This window comes from Marmota flaviventris, chromosome 3, assembly GCF_047511675.1.
Source record: "Marmota flaviventris isolate mMarFla1 chromosome 3, mMarFla1.hap1, whole genome shotgun sequence".
Taxonomy (NCBI): domain Eukaryota; kingdom Metazoa; phylum Chordata; class Mammalia; order Rodentia; family Sciuridae; genus Marmota; species Marmota flaviventris.
The window spans coordinates 88,266,267-88,288,643 of NC_092500.1; the positions used below are offsets into that span (position 1 = coordinate 88,266,267).

At 31.2% G+C, this 22,377-nt stretch overlaps 1 protein-coding gene across 4 annotated transcripts in view; it reads left to right on the forward strand.

The window, feature by feature from the left end:
* C2cd5 (C2 calcium dependent domain containing 5) overlaps positions 1 to 22,377 on the forward strand; it is a 94,047-nt gene that overhangs the window by 26,048 nt on the left and 45,622 nt on the right. For 3 of the 4 annotated variants that reach the window (XM_027934212.2, XM_071610093.1, XM_027934211.2), the window contains exons 8-10: positions 1,116 to 1,267; positions 6,267 to 6,352; positions 12,586 to 12,694. In XM_027934212.2, coding sequence (XP_027790013.2) covers positions 1,116 to 1,267; positions 6,267 to 6,352; positions 12,586 to 12,694 — 347 coding nt within the window. Of the gene's footprint in view, positions 1 to 1,115; positions 1,268 to 4,483; positions 4,676 to 6,266; positions 6,353 to 12,585; positions 12,695 to 22,377 lie in introns of all 4 variants that reach the window. The other variant, XM_071610094.1, reaches the window with a different exon arrangement.

Here is a 22,377-nt window from a genome sequence, read left to right on the forward strand (position 1 = left end):
TTGACCACAAATTCCCTCAGGTCTCCGCTGGTCCATCCTCCAAGCCTTGGATGCCGCTCGACTCACAACAGCCCAATTCACACTGCTACTGGCTCACGACTTACTCAGAACTTCTCTGTGTCTGTTCCCACTCTCATCTATACTGGTACGAGACTGCTCAGACTCCAGAGCTGGGGAGAGGCAGGCCACGGGCAGAGTGGCTGCAGAGGCAGGCAGGCAGGTAGCGTAGGCAGGTACCACAAATCTTTGCTTCTTCATTTTCTTACTGGAAGTCCAGCTGCAGTGAAGAACTTCTGTATTTAGTTGCCGCAGAGGCTCACACATTATGGAAGTGAAAGTATTCTTCCAGCTTCCAAAGTCTCTTCCACAGATCCTCTCAGAACCTTATCTTATATAAGTGTACTGTGAGTTTTGAGGAGAATCTCTCAAAATGTGTTTTGTGATTATTTCTATAATTTTTTAGAAATGAAATTGTTAATAAGATTCTAAAAGAAATAGATACCAAACCTTCTAGTTTGCTTGTTTTCTTTATGTACTAAACCTGTTAACGGTAGGGTCTGTTTCATTCTGTGGAAGAGAGCTATTGGAAAACAGGTAAGCAACTATTCTGCATTAAATGTGATGTTTCTGTGTAGCTATATTCATTTTCCTCTTTGATGTGTTTTTAGCTGTGGCACTCTTGATGCTATAGGATAAGGAAACATTTTTTTCTTTTGAAGATACCTGTGTGTGTGCAAATATGAAAACAATTATGAATATTTCCACACACCATTTGTAGCCATCATTTTTTCTTTTGTAACTTAAAAAATCATTTTAAAATATTTTGTCATTTTTTTAATTTCTCCTTTTAATATGTTTTAGCCCCTAAGTCTGTCATTTCATGCTTTTTTTGCTTTATCACTTGGCTTATTAACTGTTTCAATGCAGATAATATTTATCTGGAGAATGATGAATGGTTAAACAGCAATTGGTTGTCTTTGACCTCATTCCCAGCTCCACATTTAAGAAATGACTGCTGGCCCTGCCCCAATACTTTCCTGGTGTTTGGATCATGCTGCCAACCGTCAAGCCCTTTGGCACATGATTACTTATTTTTTTCCACCTTCTTCTGGCAGGATTCCCTTCAATGAAGATCCCAATCCCAATACTCACTCATCAGGACCCTCAACCCCTCTGAAAAACCAAACTTATTCCTTTTCACCTTCCAAGTCCTACAGTCGACAGTCCTCTTCTTCTGACACAGATTTGAGTTTGACACCCAAAACTGGTAAGGCGCTTCCACCCACCTTTTATTTTTTCTTTTCTTAAAAAAATTTGTTTCTGTTTCTTACTAGCTTTCCATCCAAATCTTTCCTCCTGTTTTTGGCATTTAAGTTAAAAAATAATGTGACTTGATTATTTTCAGTTATTACAATTAAAATATTAAGGTTTTTTTTTAGTTCAGAAATTATCTTGTTTAAAGATCAACATTTTGTTAATTTAATCAGAGTGTAGCCATAAAGTCCAAAATTCATTTTTGTGTGTAGACTTTTTCATTTCATACTCAGGAGGAATAACATCTTAAAGCATTTGAATAGAAAGTAACACTAGTGGCTTACAATCAAACTCCTTGAAGTATTAGCATTTTTAAATTCATTGTTTGTGCCTCTCTGAATTTAATTCTGAGATTTGATTATAAAAATAATTTTCAGAACTGAAATGATTACCTTGGAGTACATAGCTATTCATCTATTTATTAATTTGTTATTTAAAATGTCTGGGTTTGCTAGTTTTATTCTCTAGCTTAGAAAATGCTATTTTTAGTTATACTTGAATATTTCTCAATTATTAAACTTATAATTTTTTCCCTCTCCTATTTGTATTTTTATGAGTAATCTTTGTGGGTTTTTATGCATATGTTTATGATAAAAAGTTCATACAGATTAAGTTAGTATCTTACTCCCTAAAATAGAATTAACTTATATAAAGCATTAAATTATTGTTATTTCTAAGGAAAATTAAAAATAAGTTAAAACATTTAACAGTTTATAATTTTTGTAAATAGTATTTTTGTCTGGCAGTTTTCCCATCAGATTGATTTAAGTATAGTTCTTATTTGTATTACTTTTAAACTTACCATCTTTAATAGACTTACTTTTGTGTTAGAAAAGAAATTTATAAAATGATCCCAGATTTTGTGAAAACAATGAAAAGAAAGCTAATTCCAAACCAGTGCTACTTATAGAGAAAGGACTTTTTTTTTTTTTTTAAAGCTCATAGCTTTAATTTCTATTTTTTATAAATGTCATTAAAACATAAAGATAATTATAGACTTACTTCTTTTGATAATAACTTTATTTTTACATATACATTAAGCTCTTCATTTTCCTGAGTTCCACCTCTGAATTCAACCAACCATAGATTAAAAATATTTGAAAAATAATTGGATCTATGCTAAACATGTACAGATTTAAAAATTGTCATTTTTCTCTAAGCAATATTGCTAACAGCTATTTACATTACATTGCATTAGGTATTATAAAGTAATCAAAGATGATTTAAAATGCATAGTATGTACACAGGCTATATTCAAATATGATTGCATTTTATGTAAGGGACTGGAGCATTTGTGGATTTTGGTATTGGGTGTGGTGGTGGTGCTTATCCTGGATCGGTCTGTTGCAGAGCTAAGAGATGACTGACTTTAATTATGAAAAAACATCTAAAAATAAGATAGTATTTGACTATAATGGATGCTTTGAAATGTGACATTTTAACCATATTTATGCTATAAAAATTGAATCACTCAAAGTACAGTAAAAAATGTTTTTTAAATAAAGAATAGGAGAGTCTGGCCTTCATATTCATGACAATCAGAATTAGACAGACTTAGGATAGTATTTAAAGGATACTTTTTGAAGCTTTTTTTCACTAACTTTGTATTCCAGGCCACTTTTCAATACTCTTATCTATTATTTTCCTTTGCCATATCACATAAAGTTTTGAGAGTATTTCCTTGGCTTTTTGTTTCTAAAGTCTATGCCTACTAAAGCAGATTGTTAAGATATAAATCAGTTGAACCACGCTTCTCTTAACTGATAGGCAATTAACAGTATTAGCAATGACAACCTTTTTGTATTATTAGTACTTAAAAATTTATTTACAAATGAAGTATTAATTTTCGTGTGTAAGCTTGCTCTAAATACAGTTTGTTTGCCCATAAATATTTACTACCTCAATAGCTTATTTATAAAATATTAGCGGTTTTTAGTTTCTTGGCCTTAGCATGAGCCCTTAGATATCTGAATAGTTCTGAGGAGCATTCCTGTTTTTCATAGAGAAGTAATTTGGTAAAATTAAAATTGTTTTAAAATTCCTAGAACTATAATTCAGCATGTTTGTCATGCTTTTCTGCCTTCTAATTTATCCATATGTAGAATAAGTATCTTGAGAAATATTGGAATGAGATAATCTGATTATAATTGATTTATCATTACTAACTGGGAAGACAAAAGTAGAACAAAAGTAATAAAGCTTGGATAGAAAAAGTTGTTTTTTGTTGTTGTTTATAATTAATGTTCTTGCTTGTTTTTTCTGGTAGGTCTCCTCTTTTTTTAAAAAAATTAACTATTTCTGTAAATTTTAACTTATGACATTTTATGAGGCTTTATTTTTTTCCCCAAGTAGTCAACTAATAAGAGTGGGATTTTCAAATGCTAGTGTTAGAATACTAATTCGACACCTGACTTGAACTAAATTTTTCTTTTTTAATCAGGTCGCTAGCTATGTATAGTTTCTGTGATCCAGAGGTTATCGGACCCTGATGAGGCTCAAATATCCGTACTTCACACAGTACTGTGATCAGATTAAAGTGTGAACAATTTTAGAGAAAAAAGAAAAGTATTAATATATCTCAAAGCTGGACAGAAGTTGGTATTTATTTTAGATTAATAATGACAATTGCCTACACCTAATATGGTGCCATTTGATTTTATTTTTTAAAGTAGATATTCAATTCAAATACCCACAGTGCTATCTTTTATATTAGCTAGTAAAATTTAAAAATACTGTACTTTACCACTTTAAATAAGTGTTTATAGTTGAGGCAACAAGTTTCAGGCTTTAACACTTTGAAATGTGGTACATTTTAACCCTTTGAATTCATAAACAAGAAAAGGGTAGGTAATTTAAGTATTTTGAAGAAGTCAGTTAAAAGTAAGACAAAAATGATTAAAATGGCATTAAATCCTCAGTCATTAAAATTTTTTTAAAAGAATGTAGAGTTTGAAAGGTTTTCATTTAAGTTTTAGAATATACCTTTTATTTGTATTATATTGGATAGACAGTTTTGCTAGTGACTTTTCATATGCTTAGTATAACTTGTCTATACATTTTAAAATTCATTTTTACTGTTATGTTTGCTGCTTCATCATTGCTTTCCTTATCCTGCGTTTCCTGATCATCTTCTGAATCTGCATCTTTTCTCTGCTACTTTCCTCCACAGCACCTTACCCACAGGGACCTAGGATTTACCTGTGTCCCAGCTCCCCCTCTCTCTCTTGTGGTTCCCTTCATCTTAAAAAGTCCTGTCTCCTCCTCTCGGAATCTAGCCTTACCCCTCATCATTCTAGCCTTGTCAGCCCAGTTCTGAGGAAAAGTGTTTCTTTCAGTGAAGAGCTGTTCCTGGCTGCTTCTGGTAGGATCACATTATGTCAGCTTTTTAATCCCTTTAAACTTTGAAAAAGTTTAATTATTTCATACTATAAAGAATTATTGCATATTTTTACAGGATGTATTTCTATTATTTTTTTTACTGATAAAGAGTTGAACAATTAGATTTATCATAGGATATAATTGAGCATTACTTGATGGATAATTACGAATATTTGGTAAATTATTTTATACATTAAAAAAAGTTTATGTCTAATGACATAGATCTGGCTGTTCACAATAATTATTTAAGTTCTTAGTACTAGCATTTCTGTTTTAGATGCTTTACTTTCTTCCCTACATACCAATTCTGTTCACGTTGGACCTGTATCATCTCATTGCTAAACCATATGGTTACATTAGTAAATTATTCTGTTTGAATCAGTTTAAGTCTCATTTTGGTGATATTCTTTAATTATCCATTTTTTTCTGATCATTGCATTAATCAAATTATTCTATATTTTTTGATTTTTTCCTTGTCACTACAAATTTACATTTTATTTTATGGCTTTTAATATGCTTCATATAAAGATCTTAGTTTAATTTCTGTTTAGCGTTGTATAGTCTCTTAAAAATGTTTAGGTTAATCTAAGAAAATTGAATTTACTTTTTACCTTTAAAGAACAGAATGGGACTATACACATGCTAATCTTTGTTTCCTTATCCAAGAACAGCTAAAAATGTAAAATTAAATTAGCTCCTTTTTAAGTTTTTGTAGTAAATTTGAAAGTATGCATTTTCAGTTTGAAATGGGTGGGATGAATTCCAATCTGTAGAATCCTGGGTTCTCACCCATCTCCTGCTTTCATGGATCATAGTTTATCCAGTGGTTCTTTCAAGACAATAAAATAAGATAGGAAAAGAAATTTAAAATTTTTTTAAAATACAGAAGTTTTAAAAAATACAGATACGAGCTTGGGAAATATAATTCTTACATCCATAATTATGTACATTTGTAATGTGTCTATTACATTTCTGTGACTTTTGAGTTTTTTTTTTTTTTTTTCCAAAAAATTTCTTTTTATTTTTTGGAATGAATGTTGACATATATCAAAATAATACCATTTTATATGATGTTATGTTTAGAAATGGGAAGTTATCAGAAAATAAATATACTAAATTTAAAAATTACCTAGATTTCATGTTCTTTAGAGAATTTTGGGATATTTTTAGTGATCTCAGCGTTTTTCTTTTCTGTATTTATTCTTAGTCAAACACTTACTATTTCTCTTTTTTTTAGTGTTCTTAAATTGTTAGCATAATAATAATTATCATTTTGATGATTTTTATTTTATTTATACAAATATTTATCATCTTTAACATAATTTCTTTTCATAATTCTTAAAACACATTGAGTCTAAAGCTAACCATGATCAGAACTTTGACATCTTGCTTCCAAAGAAAATTTTGCTAGTCTATTAGAGTAAAACATGTGCTTTAGTTGCCATCTTGAATACTTTAAATGTGTGGATCATTTTATATTTTGACTCATGAGATTTATGAAGTTGAATGCAATTATACTTTCTGTTTCTATAGTTGGATTTTTTGGTTGTTATTTATGTGCTAATGTTCTGTAGGAATGGGCAGTGGTAGTGCTGGAAAAGAAGGGGGGCCATTTAAAGCTCTTTTAAGACAACAGACACAGTCAGCATTGGAGCAGAGGGTAAGATTTACCAGATATTCTTATTCTTACACTGTTAATATGAACTTATGATCTTATGCTTCTGTGTACATATTTACTTTCCAAAACCAAACTGTTTTTGGTCATATCTGAAAATATTATAGTTTTAAAATCCAACTTGTGTATGAATATTTACTTTTGACTTGGAGTAATTCTGTAACTATTTTATGTTTTCCTCTAATTATTTATTAGAAATATTTTAAAGAAATATCCATTGAATACTGAAGTCATTTTTAATTTTGTCATTAAAATTATAAAGAAATAACATTTTTGAAGAAACAATATATCAGTAGCATTTATTAAAAACAATTCTTTAGTAATATTTTTACTTAACAAAATTATTTTTTATCAATGGTCAATCTCTGAGAGATAAGAAATGTATATTTTCTACATAATTTTACAGATTAATATAGTGTTTCATTAATATAATACATCTATTTTGATTGTTATGTTTAATGTTTACTTGCATTGGTTGAGTGGGAAAATGAGTAGTTATAGTTTTTGGATGATTTTTCTCTCTCTCTTTTTTATAAACTTCATTGCTAAGGGAGGATCGCCTCATAGGTTCTGTAGAAGGCGGGTATGTTTCCAAACATGTGTGAGAGCCTATTTCTTGTATTAGAAGCTTTTCCAGTTTTAATCTCAGTCATTTAAGTTTTGTTTAAGCTTTTAACAAATGTTGCTAGCTTTTTTCTTTTCCATAATGCAACTTTTTTTTTAATTTAATAGCTCCATTAGGCTCATGTTCTTTTTTTTCTACTAATACAGTGCATGATTTTATGTGTTATGTCAATTATTTTAAGACACAGTTTCATAGCTTTTATTATGTTTGATTTGGAAGCTATAAACATGTATAGAATTTTCTTTATTATATTTTATGCCAACATTTGGGAGAAAAAAAGGTGAAGCATAGTAAATAACCTGTGAAAGGATGCGTTTTATAAAACAAAGGTTTTTTTTTTTTTTCCTACACTTTGACTGTTGAGAACAATGTTTTTCAGATTCTCTTATTACAATAATAAGAGAGTTTATTTTTCTAGGCTATTTTTCCTCATATTGAAGGTATCCATGTGTGCACAGTTTACCTTTTAGACAAGGACAGGAACGGCAGAGCTGAATTGAGCAGACCCATACGATGAGCTGTATCCAGTTCTTTGCTTTATACCCCGTTGAGCAGCACCTTTCAGCCACTCTCACATCTCAGAAGCATACCACCTGCTACCACCAAAAGGTTCATCCATACATTTAAATCACATGTTAAAACCAAATACAGCAAAACACTAAAACATGGAAGAGAAGCAGGTCATTTTTTAGGCCAGAATACTCTTATGTCTGCCTCTTCCTGTTTTTGTGTTCTCTACAAAGTCCTTCATATTGGTATATGATTTCTTGTAATCAAATTACCATTCTAGAATTCACATCAACAGAAAAACTTAGGTTGCCTTAAATTTGTATATAATGAATTTTGTCTGTATTATATGCCTTGTCCATTTTAAGAACCTTTAAAACTGTTTCACTTGAAGGGGAAAAATTAATGAAAATCATTTTGGATTTAATTAGCATGAATCTCTTTTTAAATGTGCTTTTAAACATTCTTAGAATCTTGGCACATTAACACATTGGGCATACATTACTGAACAATCTTCATGTAATTAAAAGGAAAGGTGTTGAGAACTCTAGTTTTCATTTATGACTTTGTAAAAGCTGGGTGTGTAACTGCTGTGGTAGTACATCTATATCATTTGTTATGCAGTGGTAGTTACTTAAGTTTACAAGACTACTTCTCTGCCCTGTATGAATAATAAATAACAAAACTTCATGGTTGTTGACTTTGCCTTTCACCTGTGCTGCCATTAGTATAGTTTTTGGCTTTTGCAGTTTTGGGGATCAAACCCAGAGCTTCGTATATCTAGAATGGCTTTTGTTTTGGGAAAAATTTGTACAGAAGTATGAAGAATCTTCCCATTTGTTTAGATGTGTCTTATATCATTTTGAATATTGTTTTTTAAAAAATACTCATTTCTATTCTTCGCTAAATCTCCCTTTCAAATTTTATTTAAAGAGATACTTCACTGCCCAACCTCATTTAATAGGTTAATTTATTTAAAAATAAAAATATTGTTTTCTTATACAAACATTAAGAGATCTTGGCAATAGATGCCAGGTTATTGGGAGATGAAAAATTAAAGTAAAAGTTTTATTTATATTTAAGTTGAGGAAAAAAAAACAAGTTACTTTTTAGGTTCTGGGGTGTATAATTTTCTATAGTATAAAAACCTAGTTAACTTAGTTTAACTCAGTGTTTCCCAAATATATTTTATCATGGAATCTTCTTCTAAAATACCTATTTATGAGGAACATACTTTGAGAAACATTGATATAAAACACTGTCTTCTGGTGATTAGTAATCTTTTAATATTTATTTTTTAGTTGTAGTTGGATACAATACCTTTATTTTACTTATTTATTTTTTTGTGGTGCTGAGGATCGAACCCAGGGCTTTGCCCATTCTAGGCAAGTGCTCTACGACTGAGTCACAACCCCAGCCCCTGATTTATAATCTTTTAAAAGTAGGTTAAAATTGTACAATAAATTATTGTAGGAATCTGGCATGGAGTTTTATATCTAGAAAAATTCTCTTGGTAATAAAAAGAGTATATGATTTTAAAAACTATTTGTATATCTTTTTGAAAAATTCCATTTAAATCTTTTGAAAATAATCATGTTTTATTGATTTTTCAACCAGCCTATCTTTAATCATACACTGTTAAATATTTTTATGCTTCATACATATGGCTTATGCCAAAGCGTCAAGTAAAATCCATGTCGGGACCACAGGGAAAGATCCTTTAAATATAAAGACTTCTAGAGAAAATATCTTCTATGATTGCTAAAATTCACATTTAGGCTTTGAAAGCAGGGTGTGCTTGGCTCATTTAAGGAAACTGTCCTTTCAGTGGAAGAAAAAAATCTATAAATTTATTGAGTGGAATGAACAAACTATAGATTCAAATCAGGTCTTTCACTCAGTGTTTTAACCAGAAATAACAGGGGAACCAGATGATGAGGTTTGTTGTTCAGAAACAGTATATCAATCAAAGGTCCTCATGACCTCAGTTTTTTATCTAAACCTGGAAACAATAGACCCTTCTCTCAGGGAATGGGAGAGACTATAAAGCATAGTTTTGACATCCTTCCCACAGAGCAAGTGTAAATGTGCAACAGCAGTCTGTGCTGATGTAATGGAGATGATAGGTACTTAGAGTAACTCTTCTAATTAGAGAATAGTCTGAAGATGGACTTTTGATTAACTGACTTTAGATTTTTTTTTTTTTTTTTTTTTTTAGTTGTAGATGGACACAATACCTTTATTTTGTTTATTTTTGTGTGGTGCCGAGGATTGAACTCAGTGCCTCATACGTGCTAGGCAAGTGCTCTACCTGTTAGCCACAACTCCAGCTTCAACAGTGACATTTTTGCTTCCAATAGGTTAAGTTCTGTATTTTAAGGTGAATTGGTTTGCTAATTGACTGACACCTTAGAGCTTAAGTTGGCAGTGAGCCTTCATGTTTCGGAGGGCAGCCACTACTACTATCCTTCTGCTCTAGAGTGTTGCTTTCCCTCTCATTCCTTTATCTAATCTCCCAAAATTTGGGGAGAAGACTAAAAAGTCCTGAATAGAGAAATCATTTAAGTTCATACTTTTAGTACTTATCTAAAATATTATATGCATATGTTTTCCAATGTGTGTAAATTTACCTAATTTACTTTTTAGCTTTAGAAGAAAGCAGTTTTCCATTTAGTTTCAAAAAAAATATTTTCAGTGTCTGTCATTTAGATATGTAAAAGACTTAAGTATAAAGATTAAGTGTAAAGTATTTTTTTTTGTTCTTTGGGACCATCACATACCTCATGTATTTTGAGGTACTTTTAGAATCTCAATTTTCCTAATTGGGGGAGGGGGTGGTGCACAGAGAAGGGACAAACCTAAAGACCCAACTTATTATGGAAAATACTAACATTTTTAATAACATAAGCTCACCTATACATGTCATTTAAAACTTACATTAATGAGCTGGCATCATAGCTCATTGGGCTAGGGTTGTGGCTCAGTGGTGGAGTGCTCGCCTAACATTTATGAGGCACTGGGTTTGATCCTCAGCACCACATAAAAATAAAATAAAGGTATTGGGTGTCCACCGACAACTAATATATATATAAATTTTAAAAAATTGATGATGATGATGATGATGTGTATTCCAACTAAATAGTTTATGATATATTTAAGTGATATATGCCCCCTCTATCCTCTTCCCTTCTTTCCCTCTGTCTGTTATTTGGACCAAACCTAAGCAATTCCATAACCTTGTTTTTTACTCTTTTCTTACATAAGGTTGTCTTTTCTTGCTCCTCTTCTTCTTCTTTTTTTTTTTTTTTTAATTTATTTCTTACATACATGACAATAGTGGAATGTATTACTTGTTGTTCGTATATTAATAATTTCCTCTAAATTTTGACCAACTTTTTTTTAAATATACACACACATACATTTTTTATACTTTACTTTTATGGATTACTGATGTGTGCAGGACTGTCTGCCTTTATGTTAAATGTTTCCGGATTGCTATGTTTTGTGAATTATGCTTATGTGAGTTTGTATTCTCTATGCTTTAAGCAGCCAGTCAGAAATCTTGCTGCTATTTTATGTGCCTGCTTGTAGCAGTATTTTGTATCTTTTTCTGTCCCTTCTGTTTTATTTTTTGTATTTAATCTGCCATGGTCTAGAAAATAATATAAATTTTAGAATTATACATTCCTAACATATATAACTATGTAACTACTATATATAACAGTGAATACCATCTGTGGAGAGATCCCCTATGAATAAAACTGCATGAACTTTAATACTTGTAGCTCTGATAGTTCTTTTGACTATTAAGAGCTTTGTTTTGCATATTTCCAGATCTGTTACATTCAAAAATAGTTGAGGCTACTGGTAAATGACTTTTGGTTGAGGGAGCTACATTCATCTATTTTCTAGCCAGACAGGTCAGATAACAAATTCCCATTACTTGCTTCCATTTTGTATAATGTGAAGGGGGCCTGTATGCTTGAGCAGCCAACTAATTCCTGGGTGTAATTTCTTTTCTTTTCTTTCTTTGGTACTGGGGATTAAACCCAGGGGTACCTTATCACTGAGCTACATCCCCAGTCCTTTTTATTTTTTGTTTTGAGATAGGGTTTCTCTAAATAGCTGAGAATCTCACTATGTTGCCCAGACTGGCCTCTAATTTGCAATCCTTTCTCAGCCTCCAGAGTTGCTGGGATTATAGGCATGTACACTGCACCCGCTCTGTGTACATGCCTATAAATGTCCTTTCCCTACTTTTTCATTTCTCTTTTGAGTTTTTCTCCTTGTCTCTCAAGTTGAGAGGTTTTCTGTCCTTAAGAGAAAAGGGGAGAATAAAGTTTGGAAGACCTTGTGGAATGGTATTGCCTCCTTAACTCTTACTACATATTTTTACCACATATTCTCCATACCTCTGCTTTTTGCCCTTCCCCCTACCCCTGCTTATGGTGCTAGGGATCAGACCCAGGACCTCACACGTTCCAGGCAAGTATTCCACCACTGAGCCACAATGTCAGTCCTCCTCTTTTCTTAATATATGTTTAAGTACTTGCAGTTGTTACTGCTGCTGACAGAGTGAGGATAGTAAATATTTCCACACTGTGATGCTTTGCACACCTTGACTTGGAATTTGTTTTTTTCCTTTCTCATTCCCCTTAATCCACACTGCTCATCCTCTTACTCCCCCTCCATTCATCCCACTTTCTTTCAGGTCTCTTTCCCCAAGCCTTTGGAATCCTTACCAGTATCTTATATTGTGGATGTGCTTGAGAGGGCAGTAAATAGATAATGGAATAGAGGGGTTGGCTTATTCTCTCATCTCATTGTAAAATTGTACTAGAGTAGGAAATGTGCTTTCCAGATGTCTCATGTTTGAACTCTTAAAAACATTTTTTTCACAATGAGATTTGATAAAAAAGGGTCTTTGGAGTCTGCCTAATATTGTATATGTGGAAAATTTTAATTACAAAATATTTGTAATGTATAATGGATAGCTTTTTATTTTAATGTATAGAATGTATTTAATAAACAAATTTTTTATACTTCACACGTGGACAGTTATATTTTTTCCCTTTCTTTCTACTAGGAATTTCCATTTTTTACCCTGACTGCATTTCCTCCTGGATTCCTTGTGCATGTTGGAGGTGTTGTTAGTGCACGTTCTGTGAAACTTTTGGATCGTATCCACAATCCTGGTATGTTCTTGCTTTTACTGCTTTCCTTTATTTAAATTCTGTTTATTAAAACTGATTTTTATGTTTTATGGACCAAATCTATCTGAAAAGAAAAAATGAAAAGAAAGTATAAACTGGCACATGTTACTTTAAAATATTTGTAGTAATCTTCATTAAAAAATGATCAAACTCAGTAAAAGTATATGTTAGTTACTTTTCTATGTAAAACAAGCACATCTTGATTTATTTTTGGCTAAGGAAATTCCTAAATGATTTTTGAATCAGCAATTTTCTTTGATAGGGGAAGATAGAAAATTTTTACAATTTGACCATTATGGTCATTAATTTAAGATGTTAATTCTTTTTACTAGCAATATGTTTTTATCATTAATTTCTTTGTTTCTAAAAAGAGGTATCCTTTTAAATTGTGAATATTGTGTACAGTATCCAAAAATTAAAAAGAACAAGAACAAACTAATATTTGGTTTTTTGGTTTCTTTTTTATAACTATTTGTTCTATGTAATGAACAAATGAGAATAGTAGCTCACTTTAAAACATGGGACCATAATTATTAAAGAAGATAGTCATCAAAGCCCCAGTAATTTCAGGCTCTTAGATTAGAAGTACTCTGGTCATTTTTCTAAATCTAAAATAAGCATGAGAAATGGTAGGAACTTACATATGGAATGTATTTTTGCATCTCTCATTATCTAGATGCTCAATCATTTGCTCAAGTCACTAATTTTGATGACATATTTTAAACCTGAAGTTATATTAGTATTCTTATTTGGCATCTGTACATACATATTTTTGAAAGTTTTAATTTGTCACTCTGGGAAGTAATATCTTTGTGATGCTTATACTGAGAACTATGAAAAAAAAGTAGAATCCTTTAAAATTATTGGGTGGAAAACATTGCAGATAATGATTTTGAGGATTTATAGCATTACCATTCTTTCAGCTTTTTCAATATTTAATCCATGTTGCGTGCTTTCATTTTGTGTGAGTTAATTTCAGAGAGGATGCAATTATTCAGGACCCTGAATACTATTCAGAGAAGAAGTGCTAGCTGGGTCTACTTAATTCAGAAGCTTAGCAAATACGGCTTTAAGCACCAGTATTTTCTTTTTCTTCTTTGGTTTATTTTTTCCCCATTTCTTTTTTTTTTTTTTGGTTAATTTAAGAACTTTTCTTCTTTGTAGTATTTGTGTATTCTTTGTTTCTTAGAGAAAAATTAAGACTAATGCTACTTTATGGTAGTAAGATATTGGGGACTGTCAAGTTCTATATCTTTGTGTTTAGGACTTTGAATTTTTTGGAAAGTTTAAGGAAATACTAGTTAAGGTACGTGACATTAATTGGGTGACACAATGCTAGTCACCTATATTTCTATGGATTTTTGACTCCAGTATTTTAATAGATGGTATCTACTAATGAGATTCCAAAAACAGCTTTAAGGTTATTTTCAGTCATTGTTAATATCTTCTAAAATGAAAACATTTTTATTTTATTTTGTTGCTTCCATGTACTCTGAATAAATGGTAGAGTCTGGGAGAACAAAGTTTACTTAAATAAACTTACATGTAGAGGTGTGTTTTAAATGCCACTTATTTATTTATTTATTTTTAAACAAAAGACTGTTTTTTTGAGGGGGGTTATCAGACCTGGCAATTTATTATAGCTTTGTTACAACTGTAAGAATCTAGGTCCAGTGAAGAACATGAGAATCCTGTTACAGAATGTTTTTTTGTGTCGTAATTAGCAGTCACCAGTTTCCTCCTTTCTCCCCACTTTCAGAATAGTTTTTCAGTTCAGGTATAGAAATTCTTCAGTTATTAATGGACTATTCCCAAAAGACTATGGGCATATACATATAAATGCTTTCAATGGTGTATGAGTTACATTTTCATATTTTTTCCTTTTAGTTAAATACATGTCAATTATATATTCTAATGATTTCAATAGTATCTTACTTTGATTTAAAATATCATTCATTGGATTGTTTTATGTATGTATTATACACTAAAAAGGAACATTTACTTAAGATCATTTGTTAATCTCTAAACTGCTTAAATATTTTTTTATGAAAAAATGTTAATTTGTTGAGAAAATTAAACTCTGGATTAGCATCTACTATAATGACGATGTAGTAATTTTGTAACACTAAGTCATTCTGCTAATAGAAACTTGGGTAGTGATATATATGTGTCAATGTTGAAAATACTGTTTTCACCCTCAAGTTAATCTTTTAGCTATTTTTTGACTAGTGAATATTGGAAATTTTTATTTCATTCTCAGTATACAAGGAAAAAAATAATATTTTAGAAGCACTACCACCTACCAAACTCTTTGGATTATTTGGCGATTTTCTGTTTTTGAACTTTCTCCTTTGCTAACTATTAAGTAAACAGGAGCATAAAGGTGAAGAATGGGGTGGTTTAAAAAAAATCAAGGTAATTAACTTAAACAATTAGACTAGTTAATGTTAGTTTACTATATCATGCTTCTTCTTTCCTTTCTATTTCTACTTCTTATTAACTCTGCTGTCTGTCTTTCCAGTTCCTGTCGAGTGGTATTGTCAATTGTGTTTTTGTTTATAGTTTTTTTTTTTGTTTTATCCTACTATTCTCCACCTAAAACTGATCTACTAATTTGCTGTTTTGAACTCAGCCTTTGTCGGAATTATGGGTAACACAAGATCTTACAAACTACTAGACTGGAATAGTTTCAATTCAGGTATTTTAATGGTCATTCAGTACTACATATGCTGACAAAAATTATGGCAGCTCAGTGAAGTTTTTAGAAGTGTTCTAGATTAAATAGGTTTAATATCAATTCAGTTACAAAGATATATTCTGCAATACATATGTAATAACTTGTAATTTCCATGGAAATGCAGATATAAAAATGTGTTAACTAAAATGAATTAATTAAAACCATAGAAATACCATAAATTATGAATGACTTTTCTTTTGTGACTAACTTTCAAATGAGAATTAAATTATATATTTTGGACAATTTTCATATCAGGGAGATTATACAGGCATTAATTTTATGATTAAGCAAATATTTGTTAAGTAATAACTATATATGACTAATTTGATAAATCTTTTAAAAAGTAGACTTAAACTGCATATATAGATATGAGTGGAATATACTTAGTGTTTTCTAAAGTTCTAAAAAATGTAATTGTTAGCATTTTTATTTATAATTCTAGAACTGTTCCAAAATTTGGCAATTCAAGAGCAGATTTCTTTGGAGATTAACAGCTTCTATAACATTTCCTCCTTCTCCTTCCATATGAGAATATAATTTTTCTTTTTGAGCCATTTAAATATTGATATAGTTTATAGCTTTTCAAGAAATCAAACTAAGAGAACTTTACAGCTGATGATGTGGTTTAGAGTCAGAACCAGTCAATTCTTTTTGAAAAAAGCATATTCTCTTACTAATATAAACATCTAAACTTTATATTACTATCTTAGAATTAAATTTAATTATAGAACTATTTTAATTCTGTATCAAAGCTGATATTTTGCCTAAAGAAAAATTTCAGTTCTTTGGGTCCAAAAGTATATCTTACAGAAAATCAAAAACACCAAAGGGCTTAGTATTTTAGATAATATCCCATAATCTTTTCAATATTATAAACCTTTTGAGTTTGTAGGAGTCCAAGAGATAAACTCTAATGTAAGTAATGCATATTTGACTCTGAAGCAAGTCATATTCATCATGTAGATTTATCATAATTCAATCTGCTAAACAATCTGATTAGGTCCAACCTTTACAGTAAGTGGACTGGTGTCAATTGGTAAATCTTTAGGGAAATTGCCTCTATTTTCTATTCATGTTTTTACCATCATGCTGTCATTGATTTTAATTAAAATTACCATTTTTAGTGTAGTATTCTATAATTAACTTTTAATGAGAAACTTAGAAATATCTTGTTGGATTTATTTCATAGAAGCTATACATTTAAAAAATATGTTCAGTTTAGTACAGTGGGTAGAGAACAAGGTTGTGTTTAAAAAATACATTTAGTGCATTGATCTTTAATAGTTTAAGGAAGGTCAGAGGTGTTCAGGGTGAGATATATGTTGGTCAAATGATAGAACAGTCTTAAAAAGTGGGAAAGGCAAAATTAAATCTTATAGACATGGGGACATTATTTCATGTAAGCAGAATTACAGAGTTTGACAAAGAGAAACATGGTTGAGGAAGGAATATATCTTGCCATCATTTAAAATAATGCCAGGTGAGAAGTATATGAAGAAAAAATATAGATATATTAATGAATGTTAAAAGAACATACCAATGATATTTTCAGTTAATTGTTCTTATCTCATTGATGAGGCATTAGGATTTGCCTGTAATAGCTGGTACATCTTCATAAATAAGGTTGGTTTTGATATTAGTTCAGGAAAAAGCACTTGATAATTCTGAAGAAAATATGATGTTTTTGGTAAATATATATTCAAATCATTTATGTATCCTATGTAATTTGGGACTGTTTAGCTGTTGCTATTTTATATTATAATAGAAAATCAAAATTGAACTTGTTAGTTAGAAAAGTAATTGTTAGTATTATTTTTGTTATTGCTAGAATTGTTCCTTCATAATGAATTTCCAGGATTCTCTGACATCATGTATCATGTGATACATTGTAGCCTTCCAAGAGAAAGGAAAAAGAAATGATACTACATTAAGTATACTTATTAATTATTAGACATTCTCATTTCAGAAACATTAAAATGTAGAAAGATATAGGAAAGCATGTTATGCCACACAATACTGTTTCATAAATATGGTAGATATGTCACATAAGCACATACAGTCATGCACTGCATAATAAATTTTTGGCTGTATATTATGGTGGTCCATAAATATATTATTGCCCAATTGATGATGTAGCTTAGTTGTGTAAGTACATGTAGTGATGTTTGTACAATGATAAAAATCCATCAAGGCATTTCTCAGAACATATATATCCCTATTTTTGAGTGACATATGACTATTTTATGCCATATAATTTGCTAGATACTAGAAGGCAAAGGTTGCCAATCCCCCTGCTTTCACAAAACTCATATTCTTGGGAGGTATAAAATTATTAAATGATATATTGTGTAGTATGGTGTTATACTAGATGAAGAAGACATGATTAACTGGGTGTCAGGGGGCTTACAGAGGTGGCAATTCTTGAGTTCAGATTGGAACGATATATAGGAGACTCTCATAGACTTATATTGCAGGCAGCATATTCAGTTAATACATACTTTGTGCCAGGCATGGTGGTGCTTGCCTCAGCTCAGGAGGCTGAGGCAGGAGGATTCTAAGTTTGAGGCCAGCCTTAGCAATTTAGTGAGGCCCTATGCAACTTAGCAAGACCCATCTCAGAATCAAAAATGAAAAGGGCTGGGTGTAGTTCAGTGTTAAAGTGCCCCTGGATTCAGTCCCCAGTACCAGAAGGGAAAAAATATATACATTGTATGTGGTTCTAAAACTTCCAGCATTTAGCAGAACGGTATCTCAGCCAGTACTTCTTTGATGATGTTTACGTAGTTACATCATCCTTAACTAAGTCGTTTGCCACTGAGTTAAAAATATCTTCTGTAGTTTAGCTTATTCCCCTGTCTGTTTTTTTCCTGCTTTGCTATCTTAAGTTTGTGTTAACTACAGTAAAAGAAAATATGTTTATAGAGCAGGAAGAATTGACCCCTTCTTTTATTTATTTATTTATTTTTTTGGGTACTGGGGATTGAACCAGGATGCTTAACACACTGAGCCACATCCCCAGCTCTTTTTATTTTTTATTTTCAGATGGGGTCTCATTAAGTTGCTGAAGGTCTCGCTAAGTCTCTGAGGCTGGCCTTGAACTTGCAATACTCCTGTTTCAGCCTCCCAAGTCACTGGGATTGCAGGCATGCCAACCACACCTGGTGGTTCTTATGTTTTTGAGAAAGGAATGGTAAATCTTGCTGTTAGGAAGGAATATACTGTATTTATAATTCTTTTTCTTATCTTTCTTTCTTTTTTTGGCAGTACTAAGGATTGAATCCAGAGGTGTTCTTCCACACAGCTACATCCTCAGCCTTTTTTAGTTTTTATTTTGAAATGGCCTCACTGAGTTGCCAAAGCTGGCCTTGAACTTGCTAACCCCCTACCTTAACCTTTGGGGTAATTAGGATTATAGGCAGGTGCCCTGACTTCTGGCATATTTACAGATGTTGTTTGTGACATGCCAGGAACAGAATCACACAGTAATAAGACAGGGTCTTCTAGAGACTTGGGAGGCTGAGGTAGAAGGATTACAAGTTCAAGGCCAGCCTGAACAACTTAGTGATACCCTGTCTCAAAATAAAAACAAAAAAGACTGGGAATGTAGGTCAGTGGTAGAGAGCCCTGGGTTAAATCCTCAAAACACACACACACACACACACACAGAAAAATAACAGCAACAGCAACAACAAAACAGGCATCCATGGTTATATTTGCATTAAATCATTGACTATAGTCAATAAGACTAGAGATAAGGAGACAGGTGATTCACAAAAGGAGACTTAAAGGAGAGCTAACTTTATTGAGAATTTACTATGTGCCAGACACACTTCTAAGTGCTTTATAATAGCAGGTTGTTTAATTTTCAAAATGAATCTCTAAGGGAGACAATAATCCCATTTTGTAGATGATCAAAATGAAGCAGAACAGTTTCCTCAAGGTATGGACACCTAGAAAGTGACTTGAACTGTAATGTGAACCTGAGCATCCTGGCCTCAGAATCTATACTCTTAAACACAAATTAATGAAATATTGAGAATATAAAATCAACAGGACAGGTAATGAGTGGAATGTGGCAAGTGAAGCAAGCTAGTGTCAGTTTTCAGCTGAGAGAGAGAGAGAGAGAGAGAGAGAGAGAGAGATAGATAGATTATCCTATAATTAATTATAAGCTTTCAGTTAGCCATTGACTCTGTCCTTGGAAACACAAGTTTATTGGAAAGTTGAACTATAAAAAGTAGAGTAAATATTAATAGTCCCAGCCCATTGTTTTTCAAATGGGCATAATCTTTTTTGCTTTATCTCTTGATAAAGACTATTTCCGGATAGTCACACATAAAATTTTTTAATGAGTGATGGTCTCAGTGTAGTTGTGGAAAATATGCTATATTCTTTTTCTGTATGGGATGTATGTCAGCTGAGATGATTTTTCAGGAAGTAGCAAGAGAGAAATACATAATAGTTATATAATCTGGCTTGAAAATGAAATTATATATTTTTGAAATGCTTTTAATCATTTAAGTCCTGAATTGGTAAAAACAAGTTGGATTTTATGAAAAACTAAATAACTTTTGTTTTGGAGAATATTTAAATAATTTTAAAGTATGTTTTTGACGAATCATAGATTTTAGGACATATTATACCTAAGTTTATTTTACTATACAATAAATTTTTACTAGGGATAAGGCAAAACTTTATAATAGTTGTTTGAAATTAGAAAATTTTTTTGTTAGTTATCAAAATATTTGTTTAGAAAATTCATCATATTTTGGAAGCAAAAATTTAGTTAAAAACTAAAAAAAGTATGAATATTTTCACAAAACGTTTAATTTTAACAATATTTATAGAATATGTATGTCAGTCTGCTTATCTAAATTTTTTTTCTTGTTTTTTAATTTTTGGTAAAATCTTTTTATTTAGTGAATATTTGTGGAGTGCCTGCAAGGTGAGGGAGCACTGTATTTGGTGCTGGGGAAGGAACACTGCAAGGCAGATGTCCTCTTCACACACCTGGTCTTGGCTAATTCTTGTACTATTTTCTGGTGTGTGTTTGTGTGTGTGTGTGTGTGTGTGTGTGTGTGTGTGTATGCACACACATGTGTGCTAGATAAATGGAGATGGGTGGTAGGTTCTCTTGCAACTTGAATTCATCTGATAATCTCAGCAATTATTATTTTTATTTTATGTTAGAGGTACTTATGAGCAGATGTGTAAAAACTAAACCTAAAGTAGTTGAGCAACTTTTGATTGTCAGTATTTTAAAAAGTTTTCAGGAAGAACGTAGAGTTCAAGAATGCATAAATGTACCGATATAATATATGAGCTTTTCTATATTACCCGTAATTTTGGAATAATGAATATGTAGTTGCACTATATATAGAAACAGTGAAATTCCACAGTTGAGTAGATTACATATCAGAATTTTTTTTTTTTTTTTAAACAAGTAACAAAGACTCCAGTATAGTCCAACATGGGTTATATGCCAGCTACCATCCTAACATCCCAAATTTCTAACTAGGTCTTGATTGCTCTGTATTTGCACATGACACCTTCCATAATGAGACTCCTTTTCTTAGTCTATTACTAATCCCCACCTCGTTTGAGGTTATAAACTCTTTGAACCTAAACTCTCTTATTTCTCTTTCATTAGGAGAAATGTATCTTTCTTAAGGTTATTGATTGGAATATTACTTTCGGGTATTTGGGAATATAGCTTTTCATGCTATCCTTAATGAGATAGATTACCATTGTATTTAAAACCTTTACTTGATCCAACCTAAAATCTCAAAGGGATTGAGTTTAATAAAGGCACATTATGTTGAGTTTACCAGTTTTTTACTTTCTGACATACAAACTGTTAAGAATCTTTACCCGTTTCATCTGCACTTCAGAAATAAGATAAAATAATAAAAAGATGGCAAGATATCAAGCTGTGATCGGGCTCTAGAAAGTAATAGTAGTATAAATGAATTAATTCTGATGTTGGCCTGCATGTGCTAACATTATCCCTAAAAGAGACATCAAGGAGATACTGATTTAGAGCTCAGCTCATCCTGCAATTAAAAGGATATATTAAAAGATTTGTGATATTATCTATGAAGAGTTTAGATCCATAGAAAAAAACTTAAAATAGTGTGAAATATAATTTATATAATAATTAAATTTTAATTTTTCTTAAAAGGTATCTTATAAACAATTCTATAGTTTATTGGGAGGAGCATGGTATTTAAAGTGAAGATGTGTATATATATTATTTTTTTAAAATATCTTTGAAATGTCTATTCAAGATGAGCACACATCTCAGCTGTATATCCTTCAAATAACCAAATTGTATCCAGTTTCATATGTGGCAGGTATAGTTGCCATAAATTTTTGAGCCAAACTCTGTTTTGCTTTTATATTACTATGGTAGATTCTCAATTTTCTAACTTTGTAGGGTGAATTAAAACAATTCAGATTCAATAGTGTGTTTCCTATAAAAATATAGTTAGCAGTTTTTAAATTTAAAAATTCTATTATAGAATTAAATACTGTGATGTATCTCAATTCTTATTTTTAATAAATTAGTCTTAATCATAATTACTCTTGAGGATTCTCTGGATTATCTCTGGCCTGAGTATAATAAAGTCTTTAAGATCAATTTCACTTTTTTTTCAATATTAAATAAATTGATTAGTCTTAATTTTATTATAATTAAATAACCCCTAAATTTAATAGACACAAAATTCATCCTTTGGTTCCTTGTTATAGATTATTATTGTTAATACAGTTACTAATTTGTGATTAAGTGCTCCCTACTGTATGCTTGCCTTGCTTTCACCTAGAATCTAGGGCCATTACTTTCTGTAACCATTTCAGTGAGCTGCCATAGTTTTCAGTCTGTACTGTCACCTGATCCAAGCATGCGCCAAAATATCACTGTTCCTGG